Here is a 20,735-nt window from a genome sequence, read left to right on the forward strand (position 1 = left end):
GGCAATCAATGGACTAAGGGTTTCATCCCTGAGGAGGATTGGTGGTCTGGGTGGGGAAATAGTCTGTTTTTTGAGGACTGAAGATTTAAAAACTGCTTGACCCCTACAAGTGCAGACCCCTGGCCAGGAAAGCAAGTCAGTAGTTCTGAGTAATAGATACCTACTTGCCTGAGCCCAGCCGACACCTTAAGAGAGAACCATGTATAAATTCAAATGTCAAGTATTAGGGACTGCAATACATGCGGCCAAGCTTCTGCAGGCTCAGCTCATTCATTGGAGAACCACAAAGAACCACATCAAGTTTCTGCACGTCTGGATCAGCTCAGGCCTCACCCAGAGAGGAATGGCATCCTCTGTCAGACTCCGGAGGACCAGCTTCTCCACAGTAATACTGTTATGTTGCGGAGAAGAAGCAACAGAGGCTGAAGAATCAGAAACAGCTCCTCCTGCCTACGAAAGTTGGAGAAAAGCACCCTTAAACCATCTGAATTGCTGAAGCCCCCTGGGATTTTCAGGGAATTCAGGGAAAGTGGAGAGCCCCAAAGAGAGAACGTCTTACTAACAAGGACGATGAGTTCTAGAGTAATTCATTAGTAATATAAATGTCATATAGCTTTGTTCCCATTTCAGGGGGCAGTTTAGATTTGTGACAATCACGATAAGTCACTTTGTGCTTCCTTTATTTTTGGATCGCCTTGCTCCACTGTCAACAGAAACAGCTGGGTGTCTCAAGATAACAGGGGAGGTAGTGAGACTATGAGACTTGAAATAGCTGAAGTGTAGGAAGAGTGTGACTGTAGCATTGTGAGACAGAGCCAGCACCCGCAGAGGACAGCAGCCCAAACACTGCCAGAGGGGCAGTGCCTTATAGTGCTCAGCATTCAACGTGCATTCTCTCACTTAATCCTCGCCTTTTCAGATGAGGAAACTGAGACACACGAACTAAATCACTTGCCCAAGCCTCCCTCAGCCAGAAGAGACAGGCTTGCACCCAGCAATGCTCACAATCACCATGCCCAGGCCAGGCTGCTTTATGATTGCATGGCTGCTGTTTTCTTCCAGAAGAGGTCTCTGATCAGGCCCTGCAGATGCCAACCTATTTGTGAACTCCAATTCACCCAGGGTCTTTTTGGTTATTGTTGTCATTGTTGTTTTAAAGCTGTAGATGAAGAACTCCGTCTCTCACAGGGTTTAATGTAGCAGCACGTTAATTATTCTTCCTGGCCCTTCTAATAGTTTCCTGGGTAGCAGGCCTGTGTCTGGGAAGCAGCCAAAACCTGAAGCTCAGAACTTATTTTCAAATTCTCGGGGACTGAAAACACTCTGGCAGGTTTGGGTGCTACCAAATCAAGTCCTATCAAATGATGGCACTTGAGAGCTACTCCTCAAGATGCAACGAGGTATCAATGCTTAGAGCTCACAGTTCTCTTAGTTCTGCTCAGACCTCCACGTAGCTAAATAATAATCATTTTACTATAAAAGTTAAAAACAATACCTTGCAATCTGGCTACCCTTTTTATTTTCTCCCCACTTTACTGGTTTTGTTATTTCAACAATGATGGATAATATAGGTATTACTATTTCACCATAGCCAATATAGTATGGTGGCTAAGAGTGTAGACTCTGGAGTTAGAGAGATGAAGATCTAAATTTCTTAAAGTTGCTTAACTCCTTTAGGTCATCTGACAGGGATGCACACAAATACCTCTGGGTTTCTTCCCATCCAAGCACACAGTAGAATTGCATTTCTACATCCTTTTGAATTTGGATGTGGCCAGGTGATTTGCTTTGGCCTATGAAATGTAACAGAAAGTGATATATGTCACTTCTGGGTTAGTCTTAAAGAGCCAGAGAAGAATTTTCCATAGTTCCCTTTTCCCTCTAGTATGGCTGCTCCATTGGCCTGGGTCCCAGAGTGAGGCCAGCTTGAAGCAGACTCACAGTAGACATGTAGTATGGCCAAAAATTACATCTTTGTTGGTTTAAGCCGGTAATATAGTTGTTGTTGTTGTTATAGCAACATAACCTACTTCATCCTGACACAAGCCTCAATTTCCTCATTTGTTAAATGGAGACGTAAATAGAATCTACTTCCTTTGGATGTTGTGAAGTTTAAATAAATAATGCATATTTTTAAAAAATATAGCACACTGCAACACACACTACCTTTAGATCAATGAGACCTATGAGAGGGCAAGGTGGTAAAGAGTTGCCCAAGACTTTTAGTGATAGAACCAGTTTCTTTCCTCCCAGGCAGTCACTCGGAGAGTCTATAAAAGTGCTAATTATCTACTCAGATGTGCAGATTCTGGCTTCCAAATATAGTCATTTTCACCAACGTTCATGTTAACACTGAGGTGATCATAATTTCCACTAATTCCCCTTCTATTTAATTTGCTTATCATTTCTCAATAACTCATGTTCTAACCATAGGAAATATAACCTACCGATCTAGGCTTTCCTTTCTCCCAACTAGAGTAGCATTTCACATCAAGTAGCTTCTAAAAGTCTTTATTCTGCCCCATTTTAACTGATGCCAAGAAAGAGCCTTTCTGGGAAAGATTAATGTGCAGTGAATGGATACCATGATTGGGCATCGTCCTGAACAGTAAATCATCTTTTGGTTTCTTACATCATAGAATTATTACTATTTACCAAAATCAAAAACAGTGATTCACAAGTTTAGAATCAAATAGAACATGAGAAAAACATAATCAACAAATACAAATGCAATATTACTGAGCCATGTTATTTTTAAGGCTTATACTTGGTACTATGATGAATGTTTAAAAGTGTATGTTTGTGAACTTTCTCATTCCATCAAGGTTTAAGTATATGGCGAAGTAGGACAAGATCTGTCCCCAAGGATCTTATTTCATTTGGAGGATAAAATATTCACATGGATTGTTAATTAGGTAAATTAGGCAGAAGGTACTCAAATTCAGTATTTTCATAGAATCCCCATTTTCTTATATTAGACATTAATACCACAAACCAGTTTTTTTTTTTAAGATTTTATTTTTTTTCTTTTTTCTCCCCAAAGCCCCCCAGTACATAGTTGTATATTCTTCGTTGTGGGTCCTTCTAGTTGTGGCATGTGGGATGCTGCCTCAGCATGGTTTGATGAGCAGTGCCATGTCCGCGCCCAGGATTCGAACCAACGAAACACTGGGCCACTTGCAGCGGAGTGCACGAACTTAACCACTCGGCCAAGGGGCCAGCCCCTACAAACCAGTTTTTGAAAGCCCTAGGATGCCACAGCCTAGAACAGTACCTGACTCTGTTGCTCAGTAAATATAGCTTTGAGTAAACAGATGAATGATGTTGCTGCCAGCCAATTGTTTCACCTCAGCATTATCTCCACTGAGCAGTTATTATTTATGTAACTGTTTGACTATTTTATCTCATCCTGCCCATCCTATTTTACAAGAAGAAGTGAAAATGAGATTCCAGTGATGAGTGTAATTTTTATAAATATAATAGAACAAAAATGGAAACTGCTTCCATCTTCCAAAAAGTGGAATCGTGAAAGTGGTAAGTCTATAACCTCAATCAGGATCACTGGTCTAAGCTGTGAGGAGAAAAGAATGAAGAATATATACAAAATACTAACGAAGTGCTGAAAATGTGTCACCAAACTATGTGCCTAAAATGTGAGATGTAGTTGCATATTTTGAATTTCTTAGCTCTCTTGGAATGAACCTCTTCACATGAAAGTGTACTGTTTGACTTCCACATTCAACTGTCACACACAGTCTGAGGAATGTGGTGTGTTCATGCTACGGGATGCTTGGTGTGTCAACAGAGTGGGACAAAAGAGGAAGTGCTATGGGCTCTCTGAAGAGGAAGAGAAACCTGTGGACACCCTCCCTAGGAAGGAGGAGATGCACTTGAGCTGAAGCTTGGAGAATGAAGTAGGCGTTAGATACACAAAGTGAAGTGGAAGAAGGAGTTGGACCTAAGGAGAACTGCCTGTAAATTATACAGAGGCAGAATCCACAAAGCATGTGAACATAGACCAGGCTTGTTGACTAAATTTGTATGAGGAAGCAGTATGTGATGATATTGGGAAGGTAAAAACAGTCAGGCTCAGCTTGGACTTTATTCTAAGAGAAACCAGGAGACATTGAAGATTTCTGGGTTAACTGGGGATATTTTAGAAAAGTTCCTTTAGCAGGAATATGTAGGATTGCAAGAATTTTAGGACTATGTAGAGAATAAAATAAACTGTAGACTGAGACTCCAGATAGTTACAAGATAGTTACAAGACAGTTATAGGACTAGTCTGAGCAAAGTAACAAGGGTTTGAGCTAATGTGAGAACTAAAAAAAGACAGACAGACAGACATGAAAGACGTCACCAAAGAAGAACTAAGAGACACTGGTGCCTTATGGGATGTGAAGGGTGAGGAATAAATCTAGTATAACTCCAAAGGTTTGAATCTGAGCAACACTAGAACAGTGCCATTAACGAAATACGAAAATCAGAAGTGGGAAGTCAAAGGTTTGAGGTGAAAGCAGATGATGGAGGAGGTGAAGAGGATAGAAACCATGATGTGCTTCAGTTCAGCTCACTGAGTTTGAGGCAGAGGTGGGATAGTCAGCTGGAGAAATGTCTATTTAGAAGGTTAAAGAACAATCTAAGGGCACAGGACTATTTGGGGGCCAAATTGAGTTGTCTGTCCTCAGTGCTCCTGGTCACCTTTCTTGAGCTCATCCTAGAACCAAGGGCCTAGGACTCTCCTTTACCCCAGTTTCTTCTCCCTGCCCCATCTTGGGGGTCTATTTGAGTGTCATCCCATAACCTAGCCAGCCTTCTCCCTAGGAGAGTGGCATGCGGCCACTGAACTCCAAGCAGTTAGAGAGTGCCTTGCTCTCTACAAATAGATCTCCCAGAGAGTGTCTCCTGGGCTGCCCTGGGGTTCCCCTGCTCTGCTCCCCCCACTGAGATGAGGACTTGAACCATGTTCCTACATCATGACCAGAGTACTCAGGATAGTGTACTGTGCTCACGACCCAAATCTGCCTCTCACCTGAGCCAAATCCCCCTGCTTTGTCATGTCTCAGACATTAGTTAGCAGATCAAGGATGAAGCCTTGGCCGTCCCTCTCCTGTCTCAATCTCCAAATTGACAGTAGAGACCAAATAAATGTTGTACAACAATTGTGTCCAAGTGAAGGTACCATATACACTCAATGCAACTGGGGACTGGGAAAATGAAGTTCTGCAGGAATGCCTCTAGAAGTGCGTCAAGGATGGGGGTAGATTCCTGAAGCTGCTGCAATCAATCTTACCAACATCAGCAATTTCTAGAGAAATAAGGTGTGGGGACGGGGTAGGGGGAGTTGGTGATGGTGGTGACAGTGGTGTGTATGACTGTGTGTGTCCTCCCATGTAAAGTGCATGCAATGGACTAGCAGGCTTTTCACGAAGACCAAGGTGGGCAAGGTCCCACATGGCATCACAAGACCAAAGTCAGAATAGGAATCTGAAAGAATGCAAAATGCTCAGGCAAAAGTGGAAAAGCACAGTCATCAGGCAGAAAGAAAGTACCATCCACGGTCAGGGAGTTGGGATTGGCATGGAAACTCCAGCTACTAACCCAAGTCATCACACCTTGTATACAGAACCTGGCCTCAGTAATGGCTGATTGAGTGATGAGCATATGGCACCATCTGAATGTTTCTTAAGGTCAGTTGGAGCTAATAATTGTTCAAATGGCTTATATGTTTTTCTATTGGCATCACTTCTTTCTGTCTTTCAGTCTAAATTTCGCTCTTCAAGTACCTGCATTTTACATTAAGATTGCTAGAAGAGGGCAAGATTTAAACCAAAGAATAAAGTGCATGATGAAAGCACTGGGAGAAAAAACTTTGGAACATTCATCCTTTATTCCCCTTGATAGACCATTCAGACATGGCCAGGCTTCTCAAAACCCCCTTTATAAGACTGTTGGAGAACGGCATGCTCAGCATTACCTAATTTCCTCATAAATCTCTTGCCCTTTTAATCAGCTAAGTGGCTATCTGCTGAATTTCCCTGATTTATTGCTATCTTTTGAGGGCTGAGGATATGTCCAGATACTAAGTGATTAAATGTGGATGAAAATTGCACATCACCATAATAATGACAGAAAAGAGAATCGTGACTAGGCATACATAAGACTCCTCAGAGACGAATGCAGACAGTTTCTTTAATCGGCAGACTCCAGAGTCGCAGGGAAAACTGCACCATCAAGGCAGTTTTTTCACGAAAATCTTCCCAGTTGTTCTCACTAAAGATGCATTCGCCTTTGCTGGCTCAGCGGTTCCACAGGAATCAGCCCCCTCAAAATTCACTGTTTACAGAAGCCATCCAGGCGGAACTGAAGGGACTCGTGGATTTTGTTTTCATCTTCTCCACGAAACTCCAAAAAGTGACCTGCAAAGGGCGTTTCAACTTTTCTGAGACCCAGATTTCTTCAACTGTTAATCAAAGGCAATCCCTGCAGAGGACAGTCGTCATAATGCCCTCTTCAAAAATGAAACACTTTAACAGTGTAACAAAAATGAAACACTATTATGGAGGCACTATAAAATGAAACTGTTGTTCCTGTCAGAGATCTTTGGCGTAACAACTATTAGAGCGCCACCTGCTGGAAACGCCGCTGATAACACATGTCATTTCTGTGAGACGCTCCTATCAGAAAGGTGAGAAATGTTAACCACCTGTCCACAAAAAAGAACCTAATTTCAAAATGCAGATAGTGAAAATGGCACCAGCAAAGCCCTCTCTTCTTACAGGGTCACCACAGTCCAACTGAACAATTTATTGTATCTATACAACACTAGGGAACAATCTAGCAATTCTATTACACCATTCAGCAGGGATTTTTTAATGGCATGAACATCTACCAAAAATATTGAAAAATCAATATTGTTTTAATAGGCTGCAAAAGGACTGATGGGAGGTTCTCAACTTAAGAATGTGTTGTGTTTCAAAAGCTTGTGTGTAATCCAGATAAGACATTTTCCACAGACGCGGTATCATACAGGGTGGTTAAACTCTGTCTTTAAACCAGGGAGCACAGCCCTGCAGCATTATTATTTAATCGCTGAATGGCATTCTCAGCGTTGCTTCTCTGCAACACTGAATTCTGAGTTTCACCTTGGATGCCCGGATCGGAACTCCGTTGCCCCTCTGCACAGGGAGCAGGTAGGAGAATCACTAGGATTAAGGGTGATGTGTGGAAAGAGCAGAGCAGGGTAGGAAAACTTGCTGCCTGGGTGTATCTGCATGAAAGGCCTTACTTTATAGGTCAGTCTCTCCTCACATGTTCTGAATTGGGACCAAAGACAACGTTTATTTAATAAACAGCCAAGAAGTAAGATAACCAAAGGACTAGAAAGATGAAAAAAGGCCATTGTTGACCTGGAAGAGCTCAACCTGTGGTGAGGAGGAGCAGGTAAACCATAAGCCCTTCAGTAAGGGCTACACGGAGGGTAGGAACAAGGACCCTGAGAGCCTGGAGGAGGGGGGACCCAGCCTAGATGGCCTGAGAAGGGCTTCATGGAAAAGAGGACCTGTCAGCTCAGCCTTGACAGACATGTGGGACACCATCACCTGACAGTCTCTCCTTCACCACTATCCCTATGTAGACGTATAGGTTTAGTCTGAAGCAAGACATTTTAAGAAATCATCAGTGTGCTAATCAAACTGAAAGTCTTCCCCCAAAGACCAAACATTCTAACATAACCTTTTTTTCACTCAATGACAGTTGTTAACGGTGGGGAGTAAAAACCAAACATCAGTTTTAATTGGTTGCAGAGAATGAAAGGTAATCTCACTCAAAAGAGTAGAAAACCCAGGGGCCGGCCCCATGGCATAGTGGTTAAGTTTGGCATGTACCGCTTCAGTGGCCCGGGTTCGTGGGTTCAGATCCCAGGCATGGACCTACACCACTAGTCAGCCATGCTGTGGCAGCAACCCACATATAAAGTGGAGGAAGACTGACACAGATGTTAGCTTGGGGCTAATCTTCCTCAAGCGAAAAAAGAGGAGGATTGGCAACAGATATTAGCTTAGGGCTAATCTTCCTCAGCAAAAAAAAAGTAAAAAACCCATTGTGGTAATTTAGAATTTTAAAAGATTTATTCCTGCAAATGATCCATGAGCTTGCTCTAAATTCCCCTCCTTTCAGGTAGCCCCAAATAGATAGGTTTGCCTCACCTTAAGAAGACATGACTGTGAAAATTTGGATATGAAGAAATCTTGAATATATTAAGTTATTTAAAATCCACAAGGGGAACTGGTTAATCAAAGAAACCACACAGTGAATGTATTTCCATGAAATCAAAATCTTTTAATAATATGAACCCTCAATTTCTTTATTACATTTTTTACAAAAAGAAGTTTACGTACAGAGTTTTGTAAAGCAGCATACTAGTAGCTGATATCATAATGATGCTACATATTAACACTTCGTATTGATGAAGTATCATAAAAATCGCATGGCACATTACAAATATTTGGTAAAAGTAGTGTAGTAGCCTCTTTTAACCGTCAGGAGAGGGTTCCTAGGTTTCCTGGAGTCCACTTTAATGTTTCTGTGGTACTCACACTTGTATCTCAGGTAGTGCTCCCCCAGCCATTTTCCCGCCACTTGCAGTCACCAGACCTCATCTGTGGCCCAAAGGCTGTGAGGCCCGTGGACAATGACTACCTCAGCAGGACAAAAATCAGAAGGCTCCAACTGAGGAAACCCACTCCCCAACCACCATGGACTGCCCCTCCACCCCACCCCCAGCCCAGCCTGGACAGCCTGCGTTCAGGCCCTGGCCTGAGGCTGGCTCTCATCTGGGTATCTGCCCACCTGCTTTCTCACTTGTGCCTGCGAGACCCCAGTGTGGAACCCACATCTTGTCTGACACCAACAGGTACTGGTCCTCAAACATACAGAAACACAATGCTAGCCTTGGCTTCTGCTCTATTTTGATATTTCTACTCTTGATACATTATTTTGCCTTCCTTTGTAAAATCGAACCACTGGATCCAATCCAGTGCTGTAGAGTTTCACTCTGAGTCTGATAATTTTCCAAGTGTCCCTTCAGCAGGCAGGAGGCTCTGCTTTACCTTGGTGGGGCTCCCGGTTTCCCAGGAAGCCTCGGGCGCTCAGTGTGCCTCCTTCTCCAGCTACAAGACCGCAGAGTGGGTCTCCTGGAGGTTCTCCTCAAGCTTCAGGGCCAGGTTGTCGATACCAATGCTGGTGACCGGTGGCACGCTGCTTTCAGCCGGCTCTGCCGTGCGTGTCGGGGTGGAGCAGTACAGAATAAACCCCACCATGATGACGGTGAAGGACAGGATGTAGAGCCCTGAAAACTAGGAGGAGAGATGAACAGGCTATGGATTGCGTTCCCTCACATACACATCTTTGCTGTTGCCTTTTGCCAACTGTGCTGTGGGTTACCCTCTCATAGTCTTTTTCCTATAAGTTGCCTAGGAAGATGCTAATGCCCAAAACCCTTCCAGGATATACTGGTGGATGCATGGGCGCTGGCAACATAGCCTGGCACATCGGCCAACTGGATCCTTGGATGTCTCAGAAATGGAAACTTTGCCCTTGTCTGTGACAATCCAGCTGCGCCCCACTCCGCAACTAGTCCCGCATGGTGGAGAGAATAAAAGGTCAGCATGGATTCCATGAGAGAGCCCAATTCAGACTCCAGGCACAACTTACAATATCAGTTTGAAACAGAAGAACACGGGATATAAGATAAAACGTGGATGTACAAATGTGACATCTTCTCAACAATCCCTCATGTACGCTATTCCAGTAAAATTCATTTTGTTAAAATTTAACAAATTATCTTGTCTCTGTAGGCAAGTGTTACATAGTAAAATTTATGGTGACCAAGCAGTTCCAGATTTTAGAGCTAGAAAGACATCATTTTTCAGAAGGGTCTCAAGTCCAAAGAGGTCACTGGTGTAAGGTCCAGTAGGACAACCACAGGGAACAGAGCCCTGCAGGAGGCACCTCCTACCCTCTCTGTTCCCAGAAGGACCGATTACAGCAGGAGCCCATTCTGACAGACACATCACAAGACGGATGGAGCTCCCAGTGACCTTCTCCAGCCTGCCCTTTTTCAGAACTGAAAACAACCATCCAGAGCAAAATGCAATGAGGACAGAACACTAATTCATTATGTATTTCTACTGAAAATGACATTCTCACATACCCCAAAGTTTAAATAAATAATATTACGTACTCTATATTTGCTCTTACTTGAAATGAAGGTCCATACAAAGGTTTAAGTATTAAGGAAATTAATATTTGTTTTTAACAGCATAAAAAATAAAACACAGGAAGAGACTAGCTAAAGACTGACCAAGAACAGTGTAGTAAAAATTAGGGAAATTATGTAGCATAATCAAGGTGTAATTAAATGCCCAGGATCATTTTTTTGCTTGGAATAACCAAACTCAACTTATGAATGGTCCTGCTAATCTCATTTTAAAATTAAGAATGGGGCATGCCATTTTACTCAAGCCAATAAATATTTTTCAATTAGCTTAGATTTCATAGTATGCCCAATAAAAAGAGTTCTAATAAGAAGATGACAGAGAAAAGCAATAAGAAAGCAGAATGGATTGGGAAAGAAGAAGAGAAAGACGAGAGGGAGGGCCAGCCCAGTGGCACAGCGGTTAAGTGCGCACGTTCTGCTTTGGTGGCCCAGGGTTCAGCGGTTCAGATCCCAAGTGTGGACATGACACCGCTTGGTAAAAGCCATGCTGTGGTAGGCATCCCACATATAAAGCAGAGGAAGAGGGGCCTGGATGTTAGCTCAGGGCCAGTCTTCCTCAGCAAAAACAGGAGGATTGGCAGTAGTTAGCTCAGGGCTAATCTTCCTTAATAAAAAAAAAAAAAAAAAGATGAGCGGGAGAGAGAGAAGAAAAAGCTAGACACACTCCTAAAGGTACAAGGAACAACAAAATAGGTTTTTGAAATGAGTCTTAAGTAGATTACTGGTCATCTCCAGCTGTGGGCTTCCGTGGGCCACCACTGGCTTTGCCGTGTTAACTTTTTACAGGTGCTCAATTACCTCTTAACCTTAAACCTTTAGAACTTCTTAAGGAATGGAATAGCCACAGCCCACCCCAAGGCAGGAGAAACTGCACTGGATTCAGTGACGATGTCGAGCGGAGCAGCCACACTAATTTCCTACCATTGGCTTTAACTCTTGGATCCAATAGGCAGCACAGTGCCCAACGCATAGCTGGTACGTACCAAATGTTGGTTGGGGGAAAAAATGTGATTCAGAAAATATTAGGGGAAGATAAAGCTATTGCGAATAGCCCAAACGTTTTGGTGGTCTTAAACGTTTAGAAGAAAAAGTATCGTATCCCTCTTAAGAAGGCAGTGATTAAATGGAGGCACCTGCAGAAGGGAGAGCCTCTGAGGGAGGGAGGTAAGTCTCCTGTATTAGACGCTCTTACCTTTTTGCTTTTTTAAAATTCTACCCTTTGTGTTTGGATCTATACCGGAAGTTTCCTGTGGCTACTCTGTTCAAAAAGTATTTACTCAAGATCAATTCCAAAGAAAGCAGAGTCCGACACAGGTGAGTGGAGACATTTTTAAACCTCTTTTTCAACTGTCTGTTTCAAAAACTCAGAGCCAAAGTTATTTTGGATACTATAATTTTCAAAATTGGTGGTGTAGTGGGCTTACGATTCTGTCTTTATAAACTACTTCTAAAATGCTAGTGATCTTCTTTAAGCTCTGAATAATCTGAAGATCACAGCTGACCTGATCTGTGCTTTATAAGTCTTGAAATGGCCTCTGACCAAAAACAATAAAATCTAATCTGAGTTAAGCGAGAGCATGTATGGGGCCAGCCCAGTGGTGTAGTGGTTAAGTTTGTGCACTCTGCTTCAGCGGCCTGGGGTTCGCTCATTCGGATCCTGGGCGCAGACCTACGTACCGTTCATCAAGCCATGCTGAGGCAGCATCCCACATAGAAGAACTAGAAGGACTTACAACTAGGATATACAACTATGTACTGGGGCTTCAGGGAGAAAAAAAAAAAAGAGGAAGATTGGCAACAGATGTTAGCTCAGGGCCAATCTTCCTTACCAAAAAAAAAAGAATGAGCATGTAGGGCATGCAGACACATAGGGACAAAGAAACATAAAGTGAAAGAACTGGAAAAGAATTTACAGTTTGAATGCTCCAGTTTTGAGAATAATAGTTTAAAAACATGTGGCCAAAAAAATGACACACAAAAAGGTTTTTCATGTTAAAGTTAGGAGCAGTTAAAGAGTAAATATCTATGTTAAGGGAGCTTATAATATGTAGTGACAAATGTACTCTCATTTCTTTAACCATACTTACTCCTTGGACATTATTTTACTTCCGAGGGAAAAGCAAAAGTTAAACTACTGAAGTTAAATCAATATGTTTGGTTTAAAAAAAAAAAAAAGCACAAGTGAATGGGGTCACACGTTATACCACCAAGCTCTCAGGTTCTTTGGGTATGGGTAGCTATCAACTGGCCTTGAACTGCAGAATAGAAACACCATCATCCCCTAGTGGTGGCCATGTGAAATGCAAGCACAGCACCACAAAAAAACAATTCATTTTTAAGGCTGACTTTGCAGCCCTTGGCAATTCCACTCTCAAAGAAAAAAAAATCTAGGTCTGTCAGGATCACTTCTCTGATTCACTCTGACTTTTGTTACTTTTTAATGATGCTACCAAAAAGCTATAAATACTCCTTCAGTCTTAGGTCAGGAATACCTCGACCAGCAAGTTTCCAAAGATAACAGCTGGCTCCTGTCACATGCAACCTTGCGAGGCAACATGGTTTATGCTTCTTAAGCAGAAATATCTGAGAACCCACTGAACTTGGCATTGTGAGTTCATGGCCAGTTCCTGGGAGTAGGGAAAGTCACTGCCAAGGATTTCTGCCTGGATACAAAATTTTACAGGGACAAAGAAATACAGTTGCTATCCCCTACTGAAACTAAAATTATCAAGTAAGAGCCAACATCTTAACTATTTAATGCAGATTTAATGCATTAAATATATTAATTAAGAACAAATATCTTAACTATTTGTTCAAATGACTGTGGGGAAAAAAGCAGATCAATAAGCATTTAGTGAAGGTAAACTAAGGAGAGACAAATTTCTAAGGCAGCAGTTCTCAAAATGTGGTCCAAAGACCTGGAGGGTACCCAAGACCTTTTCAGGGACTTGTAGGGTCAAAACTCTTACTATAATAACATTAAGACGTTATATGCCTTTTAACTTGCATTCTCTTACAAGTGCACAGTGGAATGTTCCAGAGGCTACGTGACATGGGCTATCACGATGCAGAAGGAAGAACCAGATGTGAGAATCCAGCTGTTTCCCATTAAGCCATACATTAAAGAGATTTTCAAAACTGTAAATCATTGCCATTTTTCTCACTGTTTTTTTATTTTGGAAAATACAGTTTTTTCATAAAAATATTTTATGTTAACATATGAGTTTATTATTTTCTTGACAAGTTAGTAAACATTTTTAAAATTTCTCAGCTTTAATTTCCAATATGGTAAATAATAGATGTAAGTACTAGAGTCCTCAATTTTTAAGCCTTTAAAAGGGTCCTGAGACCAAACAGTATGAAGACTGCAGTCCTAACAGCTCTCAAATTAGCTGTGAAGTACAAAAAAATCTACTTATTTGTTCTCTCTGATGGATGAGATTTTTAACTTGATGAATACACAAGCTTGACAGTCTCATCTTAAAGAAAATAAGGAGAAAGGTGCAGTGGAAAGAAGACTGAATTATAAAACTAAAAACTTGGACTTAGGCTTGACTTTACCACTAAACAGCTGCTGATTAAGGGTGATAAATAAATGAAAAGCACTAGGATACATGAGGAAGCCATTTGGTTTAAAACTAATTCAGCCTGACCTTGTTTTTCCAAAAGGAGCTGACGTAGCCTGTTGATGCAGTGTACATCTGCTTTAAATATCTCTGTGTCCCAAAGACAAGAATGATGCCCCAAAAGATAGGGATGTACTTTCCCCATATAGGCATTTGTTTAAGGATGAGCCTCTCTTCCTGGGAACTAAGGATTAATTACCAACCTGCTGTGCTCACCTTGTGACCACTGACCACTGACCACTGACCTACTGTGCCACCTAAGCATCTTGTGACAATTGTAAAAGGGACATTCCTGTCATATGTGATGTATGCTCTTTGTTCCAAGATAGTATATAACCACTCTGTACATCCTGCTTCTTTGACGCCCTTCCTTGCTTGGGGAAGGAAGGCCCCTGGCTAGTCCTCAGATCTGGCTCATTATAAACTCAACCCAATTTTGATTTATAGATTGACAATGGATTATTTGCATCAACAAGGGTAAATCATTTCTGCACATAAACTCCCTAGGCCTTCATTTCCTCATCTCTAAAATGAGATAGTTCAATCAGTAATTCTCACTGGAAGGTGTACCAGACTCTCTGGAGATGCTGTTTTGTCAAACTACATATATGCTCTCTTACTTCCCTTGAAGACACTGATCCATTCTCCGCCCCCTGCTCCTCTTTGGAATTACTACATGTAACAAGAGCTGTTACTGATGGGAGGAGGTTACATTTATGAATACTGTGATGCTGTGGAGACAGGAAAAGTCTGAAAAAACACTAGATTAAATTGCCTTTAAGGTCCCTTCCAGATCTAAAATTACCAACAAAGATGGAACCATTCCAACTACTGCATACATGATAACACACCTATCTCCTTCCTTTCCATCAGGTGCCCCAGACTTTTTATCTGTGTGCCACGGCTTTGCAGCATAAAATTGTATCAAATCAACAGATTGTACACTTTAAACTTGTAAATCAATTATATCTCAATAAAGCTGGGGGGTCGGGGGGAGCTCAGAATGCCCAGCCTAAGTTAGATGGTCCTTCAAGGTCAAGAGCAGCTCTGGGATTGGTTGTTTAACACCTGGCAACATGTATTAGCATTTCCATACGCTAGTGTCCCAGGCCATACCAAAGAGGAAATTCACTACATTTTACCTTTTAGAAAAACCCTAGAAGAGCAAGTCTTATTTGGATCAATTTTCTAATTCAGAAGCAGTACCAAAAGGAGTAAGGACAGTCCCAATGAAATTCTTGCCAAGAGGATGAGGTTTTATTTTTGGATCTAAAATCTTGAAGAAACCCGCTACTTCTTTTGGACTAAGCAAGCGTTCTTATTTGAACGTGACCTGTTTGCTTACCTTATAGCCAAACAGAAAGAGTCCAAAAAAGAGGCTGTAGAGGTCCGCGGTCAGGATGCCCAGGTTGACAGAAGTGGCACTCGTGATTCTAATCACCAGAGGCATGAAGCTGTACAGGCAAAACATACAGAGGGCAAATGCCACAAACAGCAGAGCTGTGAAAAGATGGAACAGCTAATATTATAGGAAGAAATCAGAAGGCAAATGTGCTTAAGGCTTGGCCGCATTATAAAACTCCCTGATCCTTTAATACGCTATCTACAAAGCCCCTTGTTAACAGTCAGCATTGCAAATGAGACACACCAAGCTCTCAGGAAAGAAAGAATAATAACGAGACAGGATGTCAACGAAGGACGTAAAAACTCAACAAGGTGTTGGATGGTCATGGCCATAAAATCTTGCTCATGGTGTGACTGACTCAACAGCTCTTACCACCCATGTCATCTACCCACCCAGGGAAGAGTGATGCCTGTGATAATAGGTAATAAAAGCAAAGGTCGAGAAAAATCACACATTATCTTTTGTTTGCTTTTATCTGGTGGGTTGGTTGGATATTATTTGTGTAACTGGACTCAGAATAAAGTCTTTTTAGAGCATCAAAGGCATTTGTTAGGTCCGTTATGTTTTTTCATCTCATTAAATTCAGTGCCCCCAGATAGCACAATATAACCACCCTCTTTAGAACAGAGCTGGTTATGTGGGTGCTGACTATTCAGCCAAATCTCTGCTTTGCAACCCCTTCTCCAATCTCACCCCAATACCCAACACACACACACACACACACACACACAAGCAATGTAAGTTATTTAATTGAGTTCAATTATCTAAGCATGGTACATGAACTGCAATGGCACTTTACGGACTATTTAACTTCTTTCCACTCTTCATTAAATAAGGTTCCAAGCCTTCCAAACTGTCCTGCCACTGTTTTCTCCTACGTTATTTATTTGTGCAGATGCCTAGGAATCTCACATGGGAGCAGCCACGGAAGGTGGTGGGTGATTACACACCGTCAGACACCGTCAGATTATTCAGGTTCATGCTTCACAAATTCCATCAAGCAGACAACCTTCACAAGAAGTATGAGGACTCCAGATACAGATCTAATTGAAAGGTGTGACCAAAGGTCAGTCTTGTTCAGATTTCCTAATAAAGAAAGGCTATTTCTGAAGGTGAAGATTAAGAATTAACTTCTATGGAATTAAACGGAGGTTCATTTACAAGTTCTCAGAGAAAACTCAGTGTAAACCACTATAGCTCTCTGTGTATTGAACTACCCTGTGATTTTACAAAAATGTCTAAATACTATTAAAATGAAGTATTTCTTGATGCATGTTTTTGTCAGTCAGAGAAAAAGATACTGACTAAAAAGAATTATCATTTATGTACATACCAATTTTCCAGTCCCAGTGAATGCTGGCAATATCCTTATATTCCACAATCAATCTAAGATTAAAACAAAGGGTCACAGAGAGATCCACATACTAATTTTCACGATTTTATAGGCATTTTAGTTGGTCTACTTCGGCTAAGGTAAGGAATTATGTTGACTTTTGAATTTTTCTTGGGGTATAAAAATAACTATCTTTATAAAAATGACCAAGAATAAATCCAAAGGAGCCCATAAATATATATTTGACATCCTTAGGAGCACTCTTCAGTGGCAGTCAGCTACAGGAGGAAAACATGACATGATGTTTTCCCTTTGAATAGGAAGTTAATATTTTCTGGAAATAATTGAAAAAGAAAGTCTTTCCTGGTGATGCCTCTACCACACTGTGAGCAGGAATCCTAAGCATCACACATGTACAAGAAAACGAGGCATAATTCTTGATGTTTCAACAATCCTCTAATAGATATTTAGCAAGTGACTGATTTCAAATGTGAATTTGGACCAAATAAACAATGAAGGTCAGTAGTTGGAAAGTAAGCATTTACGACATATTTGCTTATTTCGCTTTTAAAAAAATTTTAGACTCTTACAGCTGTATGCCGCTGATAAGTGTTCCAAATAAGCCCACCATTCCTAAAAACTCCTGTCTGCTCAGCTTCTTCACGATGTATTCTTCACACACATTAGAAACGGCATAGAGGGAAGCCCCCAGGAGGACCAAGATGTCGCCGATCAGTACATCGCTACCTATGGGAAGTCGCAAAAAGGAACACATTATCAATGGGGAAACCTCTCTAGCCTGTTCCCAAGAGTTTATCTGGCTCAAGTTCATTCAAATATGATTTAATGGAAGGAGAAGCCCTGATTTCTAGAGGTTTAAAGACTCTTGCTCTCCTCACTTTCTGGCCCAATTCTGCTGTGAGGTTTCATATTGTGACTCCTCACAGACTAACAGACTGGAAGATGGTAGTCTACACCACAATGTAAGGCCTCAGAAAAGGGTTCTATGACAGGAGAAACTAATAGAATTTATTGAAGGGAATTAACTGAAAACTATAGAGAAGAAAGCCAGGTAAGCAAGGTCATTTCCCTCTTAATCTAAGGAGACAATGAAGTCACCTATAGATTGGGTGAATTCACAGAGCTTATTGAGATTTTATGCTGTCCATTGTCTGAACTTTGACTCAAAGAATATCAAAGTGTTTTCATCTAGAGTGACTGAAAAAGAAGTCAGCCATCCAGTGGACACCACGTCTCCTTTTTGATTAAAAAAACAAGAATCTACAGTAGGTTTTCCAGTAACTAATCCAAATGTATGGGCCAAAGGAAGATTATCGCAAATATAGAAAGAAACTGCTCTCTCAGGAGACAAAACAAAACTATTTAGTGTGAGAAAAGGGAACCAGGACTGTGGGCAGGTAGGAACATAAAGATTGCTCTGTGGAAGTGGTTACGATACTAAAAGCAAGTAAATCTGAAAATAAAATTTAAAAGATAATTAACCATGGCATGTTTTCTGCCTTTTACTAGGTCTCTGCAAAATAAAAGCGAAAACATAAGCAAAATTGTTTTCTCTGACTGAACCAGAAACAAGGAGCACAGTCTTACCTGAATTGTCCTCCCTCCCTGCTAATATGTCTGCACCAACCATAGTGCCTACGCCCAGCAGACAGACAGCCACGGCAACGAAGTGGATGACTCTGTATCTTGCATAGAGAATAAACCACGAGAGAGCCATCAACACAGGAATCCCAAAGCAATCCAAAAGCTGAAGGAAGGAGAAACAAACAGCTTAAAACATCTCTCATTAGCTAAGAGATGGGGAATTAAGTAACAATAGAAGTTGGCATTATTGAGCATTCATTATTGCAGCTCTGTACTAAACGCTTTACTCAGATTAACTCATTGAACCCTCACAGTAATGCTATGAGATTGTAACTGCAAACCCCGTTTTACACATGAGGAAAACAATGCACAGAGAGGTTAAATGAGCTCCCCCAAATCACACAGTCGAAAGTGAGAGAGCCAGTTGTTGAACCAGGAATTCTGCTTGAGGGCCTGTGCAATTTACCTCGACACTCCCACCTGTGTTTATCCTAAGTCCAGTAGGCAAACTTTCCTTCCTGTGTGTACCCATTCACTCAGTCAATAAATATCTAAGCACCTCACACGTGGAAGACACTCTGAGAGGAGCTGGAATACAGAGAAGAACAAGAGAGACACAAGCCCCACCCTCAGGAGCATATAGAAGGCTAGACAGACAGAATAAATCATCACACAACCAGAAATTTAATTGAAATTGGGCTATGAGCTGCAAAGAAGTACAGGTTACTATGAGAAAGCAAGCACACACCATCTCCTTGACAAAGTGTCCAGCCCCCCATGTGAGACACACACTTGCTCACAGCAAATGCTCTTGCTGGTCTTCATCATATACTCCTCCATCACTGTTGATCCTGGATCTAGAAAATACTTGCTACACCCCTGCCATCTGATATTGCCAGTCTGAAAAGCAGGGGGATGAAGAGTGCCAAAACTACAGCCAATCCAAAATCATTTGTAAGATAAAGGAAAAAGAGAGATTTCATTCACTTGTTTCTTAATTTCACAAATTTTGCAAAGCGCATTCAAGGACAAAATATATTCCTTGCACTAATCATATTCCTGAAACTGCCGTTTTATTGCTCACCCTGTTCTTTTTTTCACCTTGTCCCTGCTTCTCTCTCTGTTTAGTCTCGAACAAGGCAGGACCCTAAATCTCCAGCAGCTTGTGTGATCCTGCCCACAGTTCTTTACTGATTGCCTTTCGCTGCAATGTCATTACTGGGTCCGACGCGCCATGTGTAGGAATGGGCACCTTGCCTGTTATTTATTCCAACTGCAGAACTCTAATCTCCTAAGTGCTTTATCGAGCCTGCCTGAATAACAAACCATTAAACGATGAAAATGATAATAGCCTGTCCCGGAAGACACGGGCATAATTCAGCCATAACGACTTAACAAAGCCTAAACTACATTCCTCACCCAAAGCAAGTCACTCAAAAACTCTCACAGGAGACTCCCAGGGGCCTCAAATTGAGTCTTAAAATCAAACTTAAATCTGCTCTATTTTTAACCAGTTTTGGTGGGCAATGAGTAGCCATATAATGGAGTTAGAGTAAGAAATCACGACATCAGACCAAACGATCTCATGGGTCCCTTCCAACTCTAAAATTCCACGACTTCTCATCCGATAGCTACCACATTCAGTCATTTATCTACATCGATTCTCCTTTTCTAAATGCATTCTTGGTGACAGATGTCTTCTGCTTGATGCTTTTAGTTCCAAGAATCTCCCTATTTAAAAAAATCTTTAAAAATTATTTTACAGTCACAGTAAGCAAGGTACTAAGTAAGACCCTGGGGTGATGGGAGGCAAAGGTATAAAAATGAATAGACTCTATTAGAGACGAAATGGAGTAGAAAGGAGAAAGTCAAATTGAATGAGGCCTTAGAGAATGGAGGAGGGGTCTTCAAAAGGGTTGCATTCTAGAAAGAATAGAGCAGCACAGGAGAGAAGAAGCTGGCTGTGGGTGGGGAAGGGGTAGTGTGGCAGTAAAGTGGGCAGAGACGTGAGAAGGAACCTAGGCCGTGGGATGTGAGTGGCTACATCAGGAACTTCATGGAAACTACATTACTACTTGTAATTACAGAATCTTTAAAGGAGTCTTTAAGGAGATTCAAAGACCATCTAATTCAAACTTCCACCCTTTCTGATTACCCTGGCCAGAGATTTACTTAGGTAGAGAAAGATCTTAAAGAATTCCCAGGACAGGCACGTTCCACTGCTGGAGGGAGCTTTAGCTGTTAGATGTCTTTTTTATAATATACTCCTAGCAAGGACCGAAAGTACATAACTTTTGTTGACCAAATGCTTAGGTTTTTCTAAGAAGCTAGGATGAAAGAAATTATTCATGAATTAGTATAAAGCATGAATTTCAGTCACAAAAAAACCCAACTGTAAGTGTTTTGTTTAGCTGTGTTTAGACCTTGCACCAATTCAAAACTTCTAATCATCATTAGTCAGAGATCAAAGTTTACAGAAATCGTAGT

General features: G+C 41.4%; 1 protein-coding gene across 4 annotated transcripts in view; it reads right to left on the bottom strand.

Moving 5' to 3' along the window:
* Positions 1 to 8,314: 8,314 nt before the first annotated feature.
* Positions 8,315 to 20,735, bottom strand: part of SLC35F2 (solute carrier family 35 member F2) — a 49,868-nt gene continuing 37,447 nt past the window's right edge. For all 4 annotated transcript variants that reach the window (XM_070624827.1, XM_070624826.1, XM_070624824.1 and 1 more), the window contains exons 4-8: positions 18,252 to 18,411; positions 17,234 to 17,390; positions 16,644 to 16,696; positions 15,251 to 15,405; positions 8,315 to 9,356 (exon numbers count right to left, since the gene is read on the bottom strand). In XM_070624827.1, coding sequence (XP_070480928.1) covers positions 9,171 to 9,356; positions 15,251 to 15,405; positions 16,644 to 16,696; positions 17,234 to 17,390; positions 18,252 to 18,411 — 711 coding nt within the window. In that variant the 3' untranslated portion in view covers positions 8,315 to 9,170. The remainder of the gene's footprint in view (positions 9,357 to 15,250; positions 15,406 to 16,643; positions 16,697 to 17,233; positions 17,391 to 18,251; positions 18,412 to 20,735) is intronic.

Source organism: Equus przewalskii, chromosome 6, assembly GCF_037783145.1.
Source record: "Equus przewalskii isolate Varuska chromosome 6, EquPr2, whole genome shotgun sequence".
Classification (NCBI taxonomy): Eukaryota; Metazoa; Chordata; class Mammalia; order Perissodactyla; family Equidae; genus Equus; species Equus przewalskii.